At 51.0% G+C, this 15,448-nt stretch overlaps 1 protein-coding gene across 1 annotated transcript in view; it reads left to right on the plus strand.

Moving 5' to 3' along the window:
• The window catches only part of SPHK2 (sphingosine kinase 2), a 28,763-nt gene extending 20,262 nt beyond the window's left edge, over nt 1-8,501 (plus strand). The window contains exons 2-5 of the mRNA XM_063138708.1: nt 2,811-2,960; nt 5,492-5,586; nt 5,942-6,057; nt 6,880-8,501. Coding sequence (XP_062994778.1) covers nt 2,811-2,960; nt 5,492-5,586; nt 5,942-6,057; nt 6,880-7,903 — 1,385 coding nt within the window. The 3' untranslated portion in view covers nt 7,904-8,501. The remainder of the gene's footprint in view (nt 1-2,810; nt 2,961-5,491; nt 5,587-5,941; nt 6,058-6,879) is intronic.
• The last annotated feature ends 6,947 nt before the right edge of the window (nt 8,502-15,448 follow it).

The following is a 15,448-nucleotide window of genomic DNA, read 5'->3' on the forward strand; positions in this document are numbered from 1 at the left end:
TGCAATCTGAAGTCTTGTATTTCTATTTGTGTAAAACCCTTATAGCCATGGTCCCTAGTAGTCCTGCTTCTTTCTCGCTTTTTTGCCCCTCCATCTCCTCATGAATAATGAGGGGCTCATGAATAGTGAATCTGCCCTCCAAAATTTGCATGCGGAGAGCAGCTCCTCCCCTACCTTGCGCCCTATCTCTTTTTTCCTTCCCCGCTGGCGGTGACAGCCTAACCCTGAGGCTGGGCACTGCCTTCGTGTTACACTGATTCGCCAAGCAGGGCTGTCCATCATCCCGCTGGGGCTGCCCTTCCTGTTTGGTGCGGAGGAAATTAATTGCTATCAAAGCTCAAGCTTTGGATTTTTTCGAAGCTTCAAAATTTTCTTCACGTCTACACAGCTCAAGCTTCAGTTTAAAACAAAAAGGAGCAAAATTGGTTTGGTAGATCTCTAGCAATAAGCCTTACACATCTGTATTCTTATAGAAGACCATCTCATTTTACATAAGCTGCAGAATGGTTCTCAGGTTGCTTATTTTAGGCCCAGAATTCACAAAGATCGCAAGCCTGGCTGTGGACTGTACCAATTGGGTGGATTGCAGGGGGTGAGCTTACACTCTGTATGAGCTGTCTCAGGCGGGAGCAACCCTGTTATGCGTCCTGGCTTCCATGCAATGGGCATCACGCATGTCTGCCACTTGCAGCCTCGAGCAGTATGGTTGCGAAACAGGGTTGCTGCTTTGCTGAGATCCAGACATTGAGTCAGGCTGCAGTCCGCCAGATGGTTGGGAGCAGAGCACGAGCACAGAGATGAAATGTTGACAAGAGTTTATGGGATGTGCTCATATAATGTACAGTTTGTCTTTGAAGTTATGTGGAGCTGAGGCCGTACAGCTAACACCCCAAAATGGTTGCCTGGCATTTCACCTTCTGCATACCTACACCCTGGCCTGCGTGAGGAGTGCCCTCAATGTGAATGCCGCTTCTTCAAACTTTCTGAAAGCTAGTGAGCTCATCTTGTATGGAACTGCATGGAATGGAGTTCCCGCTTGAGTTAGCATCCACCCACGCTCCCAGAAAGTTCACGGACTAGTTTTGCCCGGGCCTGGCGCAGGGACCAACCACAGCCTCGCTTACTTTTTATAGTGCTTCGTGGCAGCTGGGGTGGTGCTCTCTGAATGGCTGGGGAGTAGCAAAGAAACTCAGCAAGCGTGTCAAAGCCGTTATTTAGGGCTCACGGCATTGTAAGTACCATCCACAGAGCTTCCGAGTGCCGCACGCCAATTAAGTTCTCTGGGCTTTAGCAAATTAGACTTTGTTTGTCAGCTGTTGATTCTGACAGGTCTGATCAGTTATCTGGAGCTGCAGGCTGCTGCCTCCTTCCTTGGTATTAGCAAGCCTTCCTTCCTGCTTTTATCCTGCATGTGGAATAGCAGCAGGAAAGTCATGGGGGGGGACACACTCCCATTTCTGGGAGTTGCACCCCCAATTGCCTGCCACAAGCTGTCACTGTTTCAGGATGGCTCTGTAAGAAACCCAAAAGATCCATTCTCTCTCTCTCTCGTATAGATTTTCCCAACCTGGTGCCCTCTAGATGTGACTTCAACTCATATCAGCCCCAGCTAGCATGGCCAAGAAATGTTTCGGAATTCTGGGAGTTGTAGTCCAAAGCACCCAGAGGGCCCCAGGTTGCAGAAGATGCTTGGGGGTGGTAGCTGTGAAGGTTAGCCGGGGGGGGGGGGTATCTGCCAATCAGTGGAGGGATGTGTGTGATACTTTACTTCCTTCCCACTCAAGAAAGCTGAAGATGGTAGGGCAGCCATCATTACTGGTGTCTCGATGGTTATATCGTCCCTAATTAAGCTGCTTTTGTGGTGTTTGGAAGCGATGAAAAGACCTGTTTGAGCAAAGGTGAGACTATAATAATGAGGAGTGTTCACCACTTTGCTTCATGCTCTTCAATTCTTTCAAAAACTTGTTTCTGGCCTAAGCAGCCGCCTTCTCCGCAGAGTCAGCTGCCTCTCAGAGTTGCATAAGAAATCTCTGTAGAGACGGCCAAATTTGGGGCGAGAGTGTTGTCTAAACTGGTTGTGCCCTTTTCGAGCCAGAATTGCAAACCAGGATTTTTTTTTCTTGATTTACGATCCCCGGCTTGTCTGGCACTGACAGGCCAGGAGCCCTGGTTCGGACCACACAGCAAGCTTTCGGATTCTGGACAGTTTGGCTGCTGCCGCTGGTGGGAGGCTGCAAGCGGGACGCAGATAATTAGCCGGGATTTTTCCCCCAGAGCTCTGGTTTACTGTTGCACCTTCCCTTGGCCCACTTCTGCACAAACTCGCTCCATGTGCCCGGCCGAACATGGCCGTTTGCAATGCACGCGTGTTACAGAGTCCCAAGTCGACATAAAGTGTTCTGTGTGCATCTGTAAAATGGCCCATAGTGCCGCCTGGAGCATGAACATCAGAAGTGCCCTGCTGGATCAGACTGAGGGTCCATCTAGTCCAGCACGCTGTTCACACAGTGACCAACCAGCCGTCGGCCAGGGGAACCACAAAGCAGGACATGGTGCAACAGCGGCCTCCCACCCATGTTCCCCAGCAAGTGGTGCTTATAGGCTTACTGCCTCAGATACTGGTGGTAGCAGCTAGCCATCAGGGCTAGTAGCCGTTGATAGCCTTCTCCTCCAGGAGTTCATCCAAAAGAGCCTCTCCTGCTACACAGAGAGTTTAATTTTGCGCCGGCCTGCAGGTCCAGCCGAGGCCAGCCATGTGCTCCTTGGCGACTCGTCTGCTTACCTTCTCCGTTCCTCCCCTCCCTCCCCAGAGATCAGCCGTAGCCTCCTGCCGCGTCCCCGTCGCCTGCTCCTTCTGCTCAACCCTTTCGGAGGCAAGGGCAACGGACTGCAGTGGTGCCAGAGCCACATCCTCCCCATGATTACGGAGGCCGACGTCAGCTTCAATTTGGTCCAGACAGGTGAGGCTGCGATGGGCGGCAGGGAGGGGGCCAATAAACGCCTGGGAGATGTGGAGAGGATGTTCGGAGCCTCCTTCTTGCCGGAAAGGAAACGGCGTCGGTGGCTTCCAAAGGGGATTTAGATCAGCCTTCGCCAAACCTTTTGCCTTCCAGATGTGTCGGACCGCAACGCCCAGCATCCCCAGCCAGGCTGGCTGGGGATGCTGGGCGTTGCGGTCCGACACATCTGGAAGGCAAAAGGTTTGGCGAAGGCTGATTTAGGTCCCCTTCTGGCAGGATGGTTTGATCAATTGCTTTGAGCTGCCCTAGCTGGGTGGAACCTCAGGATTCAGTATCATCTTGCCAGGGACCTCCGGTGAGTTGCCTTCATGCCTCTGGCTCCTGGGCTTCCCTGGAGTCCTCTAGCTGTCCAGCATCAGAAACAAGTCGGTTGCTGGATTAGATGGGTCTTGGGGACCCTTTTAGCTGGGTTCTCCGTAGGTTTTTCAGCGAAACGCAAATGGGTGACGGGGATGCTGGACCATTTGGGAATAAGACACGGCGATGCGTGACCCTCCAGAACACGTTGTTGGACTGCAGCTCCCATTTGCCCTCGCCAGCATACCCAATTGTGAGGGATGATGGGACTTGCAGTCCAACAGCAAGTGGGAGGCCACACGTTCCCATCGCTGGAATAGGTGCTTTCCTAAACAATGGCTGGTTATGCAAGAGTTGATGCACACCTGTCGTTGTGGGCCATGAAGTCCCAGGCTCCAATATTACGCCAACCACCAACTCACTGGGCGGCCTTAGGCAAGCCAGATCCTCTCAGCCTCAGTCTCCCTCCCACGCAATCCACAGCATGGAGATTGGACTGTGAGAATGCTGTGGACGTCATCTATCTTGACTTCAGCAAAGCTTTTGACAAAAGTGCCCCATGATATTTCGTTTAACAAACTAGCTAAAAGTGGGCTAGATGGAACAACTATTAGGTGGATTCACAGTTGGCTACAGAATCGGACTCAAAGAGTGCTTATCAATGGAACCTTCTCAAACTGGGGAGAGGCAACGAGTGGGGTACCGCAGGGCTCAGTCCTGGGCCCAGTGCTCTTCCAACATTTTTATTAATGATTTGGACGAGGAGGTGCAGGGAACACTTATCAAATTTGCAGATGACACAAAATTGGGTGGGATAGCAAATACCCTGGGAGACAGAAACAAACTTCAAAGTGATCTTGATAGGCTGGAGCGCTGGGCTGAAAACAACAGAATGAAATTTAATAGGGATAAATGCCAAGTTCTATACCTAGGAAAAAGAAACCAAATGCTCAGTTACAAGATGGGGGATACTGGGCTCAGAAATACTACAAACGAGAAGGATCTTGGAATTGTTGTAGATCACAAGCTGAATATGAGCCAACAGTGTGATATGGCTGCAAGAAAGGCAAATGCTATTTTGGGCTGCATTAATAGAAGTATAGCTTCCAAATCACGTGAGGTACTGGTTCCCTTCTATTTGGCCCTGGTTAGGCATCATCTTGAGTATTGCATCCAGTTCTGGGCTCCACACTTCAAGAAGGACGCAAACAAGCTGGAGGGGGTTCAGAGGAGGGCAACGAGGATGATTAGGGGTCTGGAAACAAAGCCCTATGAGGAGAGACTGAAAGAATTAGGCATGTTTAGTCTGGAGAAGAGAAGATTGAGGGGAGACATGATAGCACTCTTCAAATACTTGAAAGGTTGTCCCACAGAGAAGGCCCAAGATCGCTTCTGAATCCTCCCAGAGTGCAGGACACGGAATAATGGGCTCAAGTTACAGGAAGCCAGATTCTGGCTGGACATCAGGAAAAACTTCCTGACTGTTAGAGCAGTACGACAATGGAACCAGTTACCTAGGGAGGTCATGGGCTCTCCCACACTGGAGGCATTCAAGAGGCAGCTGGACAGCCATCTGTCAGGTGTGCTTTAAGGTAGATTCCTGCAAATGTGCAGGGGGTTGGACTCAATGGCCTTATAGGCCCCTTCCAACTCTACTATTCTATGATTCTATAACCATGCGAGCTGTTGTAAGCATCTAGTGAGCTAATTTATGCAAAGCATCTTGAACACTTAGAAAGCTCCATCTGGCTGCTAAGGCAGGGGTGGGGGAGAAAGTAGATCTCCAAGGTGTTTTGGACTCGTGACCGCTGAACATGGTGGCAAGGGCTTCTGGGAGCTGAAGTCCAAAACGTCTGCAGATCTATTTTCTGCCCATCCGTTCTCAGGTATAATTAGTGTTAACTACTTGCGCAGGTGTGAGACATTATAACTACTTCCTACATCTATGGTCTCCAAAGTTTCAACCACAAACATATCTCCCTAAGATACAATGGTTTATTGATTCCATAGGTTGCAAATAGCCCCTCGCTAGTCTTGCAAGGCAGGACACAAGTGTCTTGAAGTGAGCAGCCATTGATGCAACTCCTTAAAATGGGGTAGGTGGGGTGGACTTCAATCGGAGCTTTGCTATTCCACTGTGTGTATTTTTCTTTCCTTCTTTCTTTCTACCCCAGAGAGACAGAACCATGCCCGTGAGCTGGTCCAGAGCATCAGCTTAGCTGAGTGGGATGGCATTGTGGCAATTTCAGGAGATGGCCTTCTTTATGAGGTATTGCTCGCTAAAAGGACCGAAAGCTGGTTGGGAAACCAGAACTCCTGGCGTGAACCGTTCCTAACCAGGGTGCCTGCAGAACCACGGTTTAAGCCCGCTCACTAACCTTTTGCTGCAAAAGGGTTAGCGGCCTAACCCTGGCTTAGCGTGTCGTCTGAACAGGCCCACTGCCTTTTGGGAAGCGGAATGTTTACCTATTTCTTTAATGAGAAACGCCAGCATTCCTTTAGGACACAAATTTAAGCGTTCTGTTATGTTTCCCACCCATTCCTTGGGGTGGGTAGGGTTTGTTATTCAAATAAGAGGCCTGCAGCATACGAATACTGTTTACCCATCTTGCCCTTCCTTCCAGGTTGTTAATGGTTTGATGGAACGGCCGGATTGGGAAGAAGCCATAAAAATGCCTCTTGGGATTCTCCCCTGTGGGTCTGGAAATGCAGTAGCTGCATCTATTAACTTCAGCGCCGGGTAAGTGGGCGGGGCTGGATCAGAAAACCTTGGTGCCTGGCTTTCGGGGACGGGGAAGAATTTGCATCCAGCATGAGAATCGCGGCTTCGGGTTCTAACATGCGCTCACCAAGGCACAAGCCAGAGCTTGCAATCGATACTGGAGCTCAGCCCAAAATATGTGAAGATGTAGCATCCAAGAGTACCAGTGAGCATGGGCAGAGTGCCTCCTCCCTCCCCCACTGAGACACAACAACCTTCCAAAACCAGAATGTTTGGGTTCAAAACAGGCTGCTCCACTGGCTGTAAAATCTGCCATATTTCTCCTAGCAAGAGTGGATCGGTTCTCTGTTGCAAGGATAGGAGGGCATGTAGTTGGTCTCACCCTGTACTACGATGGCAATACTGGCCATTTCTTATTTTAACTCTACCCTTCCACCAAAGATCTCTGGGCAGCAGAATGTCCCCACACCACCTGCGCTATCCTCCCAGCAGCCCTTGCAGGCAGATCAGGCTGTGAGAAAGTGATTGGCCCCAGGTTGCCCAAGGTGCTTCACGGCCAAGTAGGGATTTGAACCTAGGCCTGTTGAGACGCAAGCCCACAGGGCCAACCCGGCTCTTACGATACCTTGCATCGTGCGTCCTCTTTTTGTGCAGAGTGTAGGAGGATTGGAAGAGTGGTGCAGTGACTGGGGGCCCACAACCAGTTTCCCAGATTGCGTCCCTCCGATGTTTGCGCCTTCTCTAGTGGTAGTTCCTCCACCCGGCCCCCATAACCGCCGTTTGAGAGCGTGGATTTTTTGGCTCCTGTCATTCTAACCCCGTTCTTGACCTCTTGGGCAGGTTTGAGCAGGTCCTGGGCCAGGAGCTGCTGACCAACTGCACCCTCCTGCTCTGCCACGGGGCGGTGTCCCCCTTGGACCTGGTGTCGGTCACCACCTCCTCCGGCTCCCGGACGTTCTCCTTCCTGAGCGTAGCCTGGGGCTTCATCTCCGACGTGGACATCGAGAGCGAGAAGTACCGCCACATGGGCTCGGCCCGGTTCACCTTAGGCACGCTGATCCGCCTGGCCTCCATGACCACTTACCGGGGGCGGCTCTCCTACCTGCCCGCCCTGGATTGCGCGGCCCACCGGCCCATCTTACGCAGCATCACCATGGCGACCAACGGGAGCCTCCCCTTCCAGCACGTGCCTCTCCACCGCACCGTCTCCGACATGGCGCTGTGCGAGGAACGCCACAACTTCTGCTTCCGGGAGGCGGAGCTTCCTGAGGAGCCCGCCCCCTCGCCCAGCTCCCCGCCCTCGTCTTCCGCCTTCCACCGTTCCAGCTTCAGCTTCGAAGGCCTGTCGGAGGAGCTGCTGGCGGACAGCGAGGACCCCCCGGAGGCAGACCCGGCTGTGGCTGCACCTGCCGTCTCGCCTTCTGTCCGGCAAATGCACGGGCCCCCGGACGACTTCCTGACCCCGCTGGACCAGCCGGTGCCCAAGTCGTGGGTGACCGTGGAGGACGATTTTGTCTTGGTGCTGGCCATCTACCAGACTCACCTGGGCGCCGACCTGTTCACATCTCCCTTCGCCTGCTTTGACGACGGCCTCATCCACCTCGCCTACGTCAAGGCGGGCATCTCCCGGGCCTCCCTGATCCGCCTCTTCCTGGCCATGGAGAAAGGCACTCACTACCAGCAGGAATGCCCCCACCTCACCCACATCCCCGTCCGGGCCTTCCGCATTGAGCCCCTCACTCGCAAGGGCATCCTCACCATTGACGGGGAGAGGGTGGAATACGGCCCCATCCAGGGGCAAGTCCACCCCGGCCTCGCCAACCTCCTCACTGGCATCGGCCGGGTGAAGGTTACGGCCTTCTGACCCAGGATCCAGCCGTCTCCCTTGCAAGGACACGTGGCAGGTCTGGTCCGACTTGCGCCCCCTTCTGCCACGTGGTTGCCTGAGGGGAGGGGTTGGGGAGGCCACATTTTCTGACTGGTTTGCCCTCTGGTGGCTGGAGAGGGCATTGCTGCTTAAAACGACCCTCTGCCCTTTCAGGCCTTTGAGCGCGCACGCTGTCTATCCCCCTTGATGAGCCATGGGGTGGGGTAACGGGTCTTGGCCACTTTTCCATCTCCCACAGTCCTCTGCTGCTATTCGAGGTATGCAATGGTTTGAAGTCGCCTTCTCCCAACCTGGCATCCTGCAGGTGTGTTGAACTACAACTCCCATCCGCACCCAGCCAGCCCGGTTTGGCGGGCGGGACTGAACGAAGTAATCCTGGTCCCTTTAGGACTGTGGGGAGCTGACGGTGATGTGGATCTGAGAAGTCAGTGGGGAAACTGTTGAGTCTGGGCGTTGTTCGCCTGAGCGACACTAAGCGACTTGGGCCTTTCAGCCCATGGGACCAAGAGCAATTTCCCCATTTCTTCACCTTTCCCTTCTTGCCCCCTGTTCTTGGGTTGGATCCAGAATTAGGCATTATGAACCGCCCAGAGAGCTTCGGCTATTGGGCGGTATAAAAATGTAATAAATAAATAAATAAATAAATAAAATTATTAGTGCAGACCCAAGTTATGACCAAGTCTGGATCCTGCCCGTTGTGTTCTAGGTTGGCCCACCTCCAAACTGATCCATGTGCCCCTCTCATGCCTCACGGGAGCCCTGTGGGGCCCTTTGCCCAGGAGGCCGCCCTCAGATCCCAAACCAAGGCCTTGCTTGCTGGCCGGCCTGTGTCATTCCACTGTCTGTCCAGAAAAGATTCATGTGGGTGTCTCCCCCCACAATGCGGTGGTGTCCTCTAAGATGTTTTGGACAACAATGCCCAGCGTTCCTGACCCTTGGCCATGCTGACTGGGGCTGATGAAAGTTGTAGTCCAAAATATCTGGAAGGTTGTTGCGCACTTAAAAATTGGATGGGGAACCTGTGTCCCTCCTGATGATGCTGGACCACAACCCCCATTATCCCTGACCATTGGCCATGCTGGCTGGGGCTGATGGGGATTGGACTCCCAAAAACTTCTGGAGAGCCACAGGCTCCCCACCCCACGGTGTAAATAACAGAAGGACAAAGGCCTCCAAAGCTGGGAATTGAACATATGAGGTGGCTTGCAAAACATTTGTCTCCTTTTTTTTTAACCATCATGATTGGTGCCACCTTCCCTCTTGGTTATGAGGAAGTGGGAGCTGCCACCACGGTTTTGGAGTTGTGTTCTGTTCTTCTACTGCCCCTCCTGCAGGGGGCGACCAAGATCGTTTAAGGGAAGGAAAGACCCTCTCTCTCTCTCTCTCTCTGTCTGCACAGCCTCCTATGGCTCACTTCTACTCCCTCCATGCCTATGACCCGTAATTGCCTCTTTCTAGGAATACACTGGATGAATGTAACTGGATTTCCCTCGTGGGAACTGTTTTATTTTTGATAGGGCAGTTATCTTCTTTTTTCTCCTCCCCACCATGTGGGGCTTAACAAGCAATTAAAATCATCTAATACTGTAATAGATATGTGTCTGTATATGAAATGATGTTCACTGTAAATGTATCGTCTCTCTCTCTCTCTCTCGGTGGATGTCAAACCCGGAGATCAGCTCGCTAAACTTCCTTGCCCCTCCTGGCAAACTTTTTCCCAACTCTCCCCCATGAAGCGGTAAAGCCCATAGATACGAGGTCGGCAGCTAGGTTGGCGAGTGGGCCAATCTAGGGCAGAGTTTCATAGCGAGGGGCTGCCAGTTTGCTTGGTACATTGCTTTCCCTGATCCGCTCTTTTATTTTCAAAAGGAAAACTAAGGAACGTCAGACCAAAGATCCACGTACTGTCTTTCTGCTAACAGTGGCCAGTCAGGTGCCTCTTAAAAACAGCCTTCCCCTCTACCTGGCGCCTTCCAAACGGTTTGGACCACACCTCCCAGAATTCCTGAACACTGGCCACACAGGCTGGGAATTACAGGAGAGCACCAGGTTGAGAAGGCTGTGCCAGAGGGTAGAGAGGACTGGTGGGTCAGCCAGCACCAAATCTGTGGGGCAGATTTGCGCCATGGGCTGTTAACACAGCCACACGCAGCCCGCAGCAGTTGAACAGGCTGAGACCGTCCTTGAACTGCTGGTTTTGGTTTTCACTGAAGAGTTAAGCGAAAGAGCAGGATTTGCATATGGCTCCCACCCAAAGGAGAGGCTGCCCCACAAAGTTTCCACGTCACAAAAAAAGTCCCTGGAACAAATTGTCACTCCATGCCGTGAATCACATGGTTGTGGGGGCCATCCTGACCCTTTCCTGGGGTGCAGATGTCCACTACAGCAAAGAGGGTTACGTCCTCTCTTAAGGCAGAACTCCCTCTGGTTGACTTCCCCAACCTAGTACCTTCCAGCTGTGTTGCACTACAACTCACATCATCTCCAGCTGGTCAGGCCAATGATCAAGAATGTTGGTATCTGGAAGGTGCTAGGTTTCAGGGCGGCTGCTTTGTGGTGGTTAGATGAAGCGTAAGGCAGGTTTGTAAGAAGTGAGGAAGAAACACAGCCAGATTCTGGGGGTTCTCTGGACTTTTTGTGGGGGGGGATGGTGGTGATGGTGTTACGCTATCAATGTTTGGAAAGGCAGATGACGCAAACCGGGACCCTCGCTTTTGAACGGCGTTCGTGTGAACACTCCCAGGCATTTTGCCTGCAGCGCTGGGTATGCCCTGTTTTCCCCTTCCTCTTCCCCACAGGCCAACTGTGGTTTGAGGATCTCGCAAAACCTAACGTTAAGAATAGTTAGCCATCCCAGGCTGGCTTGTGGAGGGTGGGGGACAGAAGAGAAGGAAAGCATGACAGAGCTGTGGGTCGGAGGTATATGAAAGCACAGGCTCAGGCCCATAGAAGTGGGGGTGGAAAGGCAGGAAGCTTATGTCTAGATAACAGGAGCAGCTTGTAAACAGCCAGGCATACGTCAGCCAGTGTTATGGGCGATAAAGTCTGGTGGCTCCGATGTCAGTGGGGGCGATAATTCCGCTCCGGGTTTCAATCAGAACGCTAAAGGCGCTCTCCAAGGTCCTATAGAGTTCTGACTGAAACCTGGAGCGGATTCACCGCCCTACTGACATGGCAGACACCAGCCTCAACTTGTGATGGGTCTACAGCAGTGGTTCTCAACCTGTGGGTCGGGACCCCTTTGGGGGTCGAATGACCCTTTCACAGGGGTCGCCTAAGAACATCGGAAAACTAGGAAACTGTATTGACTGAACTATGTCATGTATCATCTTTTGTATTATTAAAGCTATTGTTATGTATTATTTTCATTAGCAAACCATCCCATGACAATGGATCGTGTAGAGAAGAACGAAAATAATTTTATGGTTGGGGGTCACCACAACATGAGGAACTGTATTAAAGGGTCGCGGCATTAGGAAGGTTGAGAACCACTGGTCTACAGGGACTCTAAATGTGGTTTTGCTACTTGCCTGGGACTGCACAGCCAGGGGTCTTCAACCACACAGTAGGCCAGAACAGACGGATGGATCACGTTGAACCTGGAGGCTTCTCAGTTGGGACACACACTTCCCCAGTAGAAGTCTGTTTCTTTTCCTTTCTCCCCCTCCCCTCTTTTTTAAAAACCACTATATTTGTGGCTTACCTCACGAGCAAGCAGTACATCAGGAAGCATCGCTGCTCTTGTGTTTTTCTGCTTGTTGCACTTCTATAACCAGCGACAGATAATGCTGCACAGTCTATCATCACAGCTATCATCATGGCTTTATCGCTAGCCGCGCCTCCAAGAAAACTACTTTGAAGATTCTGGTAGAGGGTAAACCTGTTAATCCTTGTGCAAGACGGCAGCCCTGATCCAAGGTCCTGGGAGAATTGGCAGGAGGCGCCGTTCCCCTTTTGCCACCCACGGACTCAAATGCTGTCAAGAGCGGTGAGCGCCAGATTTTGGAGCGGGGAGGCCTTGGCCAGCTTACCCTGAGTGGGCCTTCCCCTCATCATTGTCACCACTGCCCAGAAGGAGAGGGCAACAGAAGGGAAGGAAACTGCTCCCCTTTTTTCCGGCCATTGTTTGTGTGCTTGGAGAGGGGCTGGAGAACTGTCAGCAATGGCGAGGAACAGCCATTGTCAACTGTTGGGCCCACTCCTGAGATGTGGGCCATGGCAAATGCCCAATGAAGCCCACCTTTGGCACTGAGCCTAAACGACGCTGCTTGGCAATGAGCCTGCGTGTACGTGGCGAAATAACACTGCATTTGCACGCCTGATGCTGGATTGGTTGGCTACCCCTCAAGAAGTTTTTTATTATTATTAGTGGGACGGAAGACCAGCACGGGTGAAATTGTTTTTCCTGGATTGGGCCTTGGGCTCCAAAATCTTCAAGGAATAATGTTAAATGTTTGACCTTGTTCTCTTTGAGGCTATCAAATGGCATTGTTGAATGACATCATCTGAAGAATACTGGATATCCCCTTTCAAAGCAGGAATGCATACAGCTTAGCATTCATATATGCAGGGTGGGTGGAATATTTATATCGAGATTATGCACATGGAAGTAATTATTGAGCTGCTTATGGCTCTTAATTTATTCTGGAGCCTGTAGAATTTCTGCTTTGGGGGGGACGCATATGCATAAACCTGTGCTTGGGCATTGACAACTTGCTCTGACCTCTCTCTCTCTCTCTCTCTCTCTCTCTCTCTGCCGCTTGCCTTATAGTGCTCTCCCATCTTGGCCTCATCATCTTCATTGTTGATCATCTTTGCGGCTGTTAGAGAAACTTAGCTCGGAGACCCACAGGCAAGGCCGCGTGTCCTAATCGGATCTGCTGCACATTTTAGTTTGCTGAGCATTTCAGCCTTATTCAATTTAAAAACAAACGTAAGGTTTTAGCCCAACTCCTTTCTCCCCCACTAAGGGTAATTCATTGGTGGGCCATATGCCAATTGTGAGGTCAGGCTGAAGCCAATTGTGGCTGGAACCAGAGCTTTTCTCTCTCTGACACCCCTTTCTCTCTCTGACACCCTCTTTCTCTTCTTCCCCACCCAGCAGGCTGCTGAAGAAGGGATAGATTGCTCTTGCCAAAGATCTAAATTCATTGCTTGCAGAGGGCTTTTGAAATTCGTCTGAGAGCTGCGTGTGGTCAACCCCTGTTCTAACCCCTTATGACAGCAGTCAGGATTTTTTTGAAAATGGGCAAAAATGCTGAGTGGTTACTATGGAGACCTTTTTAAAACCTGCTGATGGTAAAAGAGCTGGGACAGTGGCCTGAAGGTATGTCTTCCTTACACACCGAAACCAGTTTGGAATCAGTTGAGCTGCCGTGGCTCCCAATCAAGAAACCTGTTGAAAGAGTGACGAAAGTTTGTTCCTAACAGATAAGCCACTGCGGTGCTGTGGGTTAGACAGTGTCAGGTCTATACTGGAAAGATGCAGGTTCAAATCCCCACTCAGTCATACCATTCGCTTGGTCTCCCTGGGTCACGCCTGTCTGCGCTCAACCCCACCTACCTCAGAAGGTTATTGTGAGGTTTTAAAAGTTAGTGGTGGTAGTGACATCATAGGCACTGCTTTAACGTTCTTGGAGGAAGGGTGGGATTAAAATGTAATGAATGGGGGGAAGTGTTCGCAGTCCCCTTTCCTTATCTTTCTGGTTTCCAAAATTATTTGGGATTCTCCCCCTACACACACACACCCCTAAAAAGTGCTCAAGGGTGCACTCCTAGGCATGTTTAGACAGAAAGAAGACTTGCAACTCCCAGCATGCACCAGCCAGCTCTGACGGAGCATGCTGGGAGATGCAGGGCTTATTTCTGTCTAAACAGGCAAAGAGTTTGTGCCCTAAACCACTGTTAAATCAATGTCCGCGTATGGCAGGAGTGTTGAATCTTAGCCCCATAGGCCAAGTTTAGCCATCCCTAGATTGCCTGGCCCAGCCAAGCGTAGGGTGGTGTCACATCTTTTTCTTCTCCCCGTTCGGAAAGGTTGAAATAGGCCTAGTTTCTCTCAGTGAGAGCTTTAAGCTGAAATATGGTGTGTGGGTGTGGGTGTTTTGCCGTTCCTCGGCCCCGAGAGCTACTCTCAAACTTTGATTTGGTCCTTGTGTTGAAACAACTTCAAGACCCTGTTGTATTTATTTATTTATTTATTTATTTATTACATTTATATTCTACCTTTTTTCCTCCAAGGAACCCAAGGTACATAATCCTCCTCCATTTTTATCCTTACAACAACCACCCTGTGAGGTAGGGCGGGCTGAGGGTCTGTGACTGGCCCAAAGTCACCCAGTGAGCTTCCATGACTGAGTGGGGGACTAGAACCTGGATCTCTCGACTCCCAGGCCAACACCCTCTTGCCACTACACCACACTGTTGGGTGGCTCACATCATACTAGAGTTTCCCGCTGGCATGCAGCATGGCCTGAACACACATGGAGAAGTAATCTTGATGAAGCTAAGCAGGCCAGGGTATTTCCATCTAGATTTAGATCTATAAAATGTTCTTTCTCAACACAGCACTCTTGTAGAGGGACTCGAAGACATGGTGGCAGCAACCCCAGCAGTGATGGGAGAGATGGCAGCAGCTGCTGGAATTCTACTGATCTTTATGATCAAAAGCATGATGGGAATTGTAGTTTTTGTGACCAGCTCTGTGCCGTGGGAAATGACCCAAGCTGCTTTCAATAGGCTTTCAGAAGAGAACCTTTAGGGTGCCCCTTTGCCATTCCTTCCTTATTTTAAATACCAACAACTCTAAAACGTTTCCATCTAGACCTAATTACAAATGCTAACAGTTTCCCCCCACACACATTCGTCTTGCTAAAGAGCTCTGTGTGACCCCCAAAGGCTGCTAATTCCTTTGCCAACAGAGTTGGGGCATTATCTGAAAATAGCAGAGAAGCTGTAACCAATGCGATCCAATACAGGTAAGAATCCATTTGCAATTTTATTCAGTGGCGGTGATGCTGGCAAAGGAACTTTTGAATGGTTTGGGACCTAGTTACTTGGTTTGCATTCACCCATACCAACCTGCCTGCACTTTGCTATCACAAATGGGCTCTTTTCATGAGCCTGCCATTAAGAACAATTAGGTAGGTGAGCAGGAGGGGGAAACTTTTTCAGTGGTGGCCCCATAGCTGTGGAATGCCCCCCGCCCTTCGAGAGGCCCTCTTCTGACATTCTTTCAGAAGGGCCTTAAAGACCCATTTGTTCTCCACAGTTTTCTTATAAGTAGGACGACCCTATGGAAAGGAGGACAGGGCTCCTGTAACTTTAATGGTTGTGTTGAAAAGGAAATTTCAGCAGGTGTCCTTTGTATGCATGCAGCACCTGGTGAAATTCCTTCTTCAGCAAAACAGTTAGAGCTGCAGGAGCCCTGCCCTCTTTTGTAGCTGGTCACTCTGGCATAGCTCCTGCAGCTTTAACTGTTGTGATGAAGAGGGAATTTCACTAGGTGCTGCATGCATACAA

Source organism: Elgaria multicarinata, chromosome 11 (assembly GCF_023053635.1).
Source record: "Elgaria multicarinata webbii isolate HBS135686 ecotype San Diego chromosome 11, rElgMul1.1.pri, whole genome shotgun sequence".
Taxonomy (NCBI): Eukaryota; Metazoa; Chordata; class Lepidosauria; order Squamata; family Anguidae; genus Elgaria; species Elgaria multicarinata.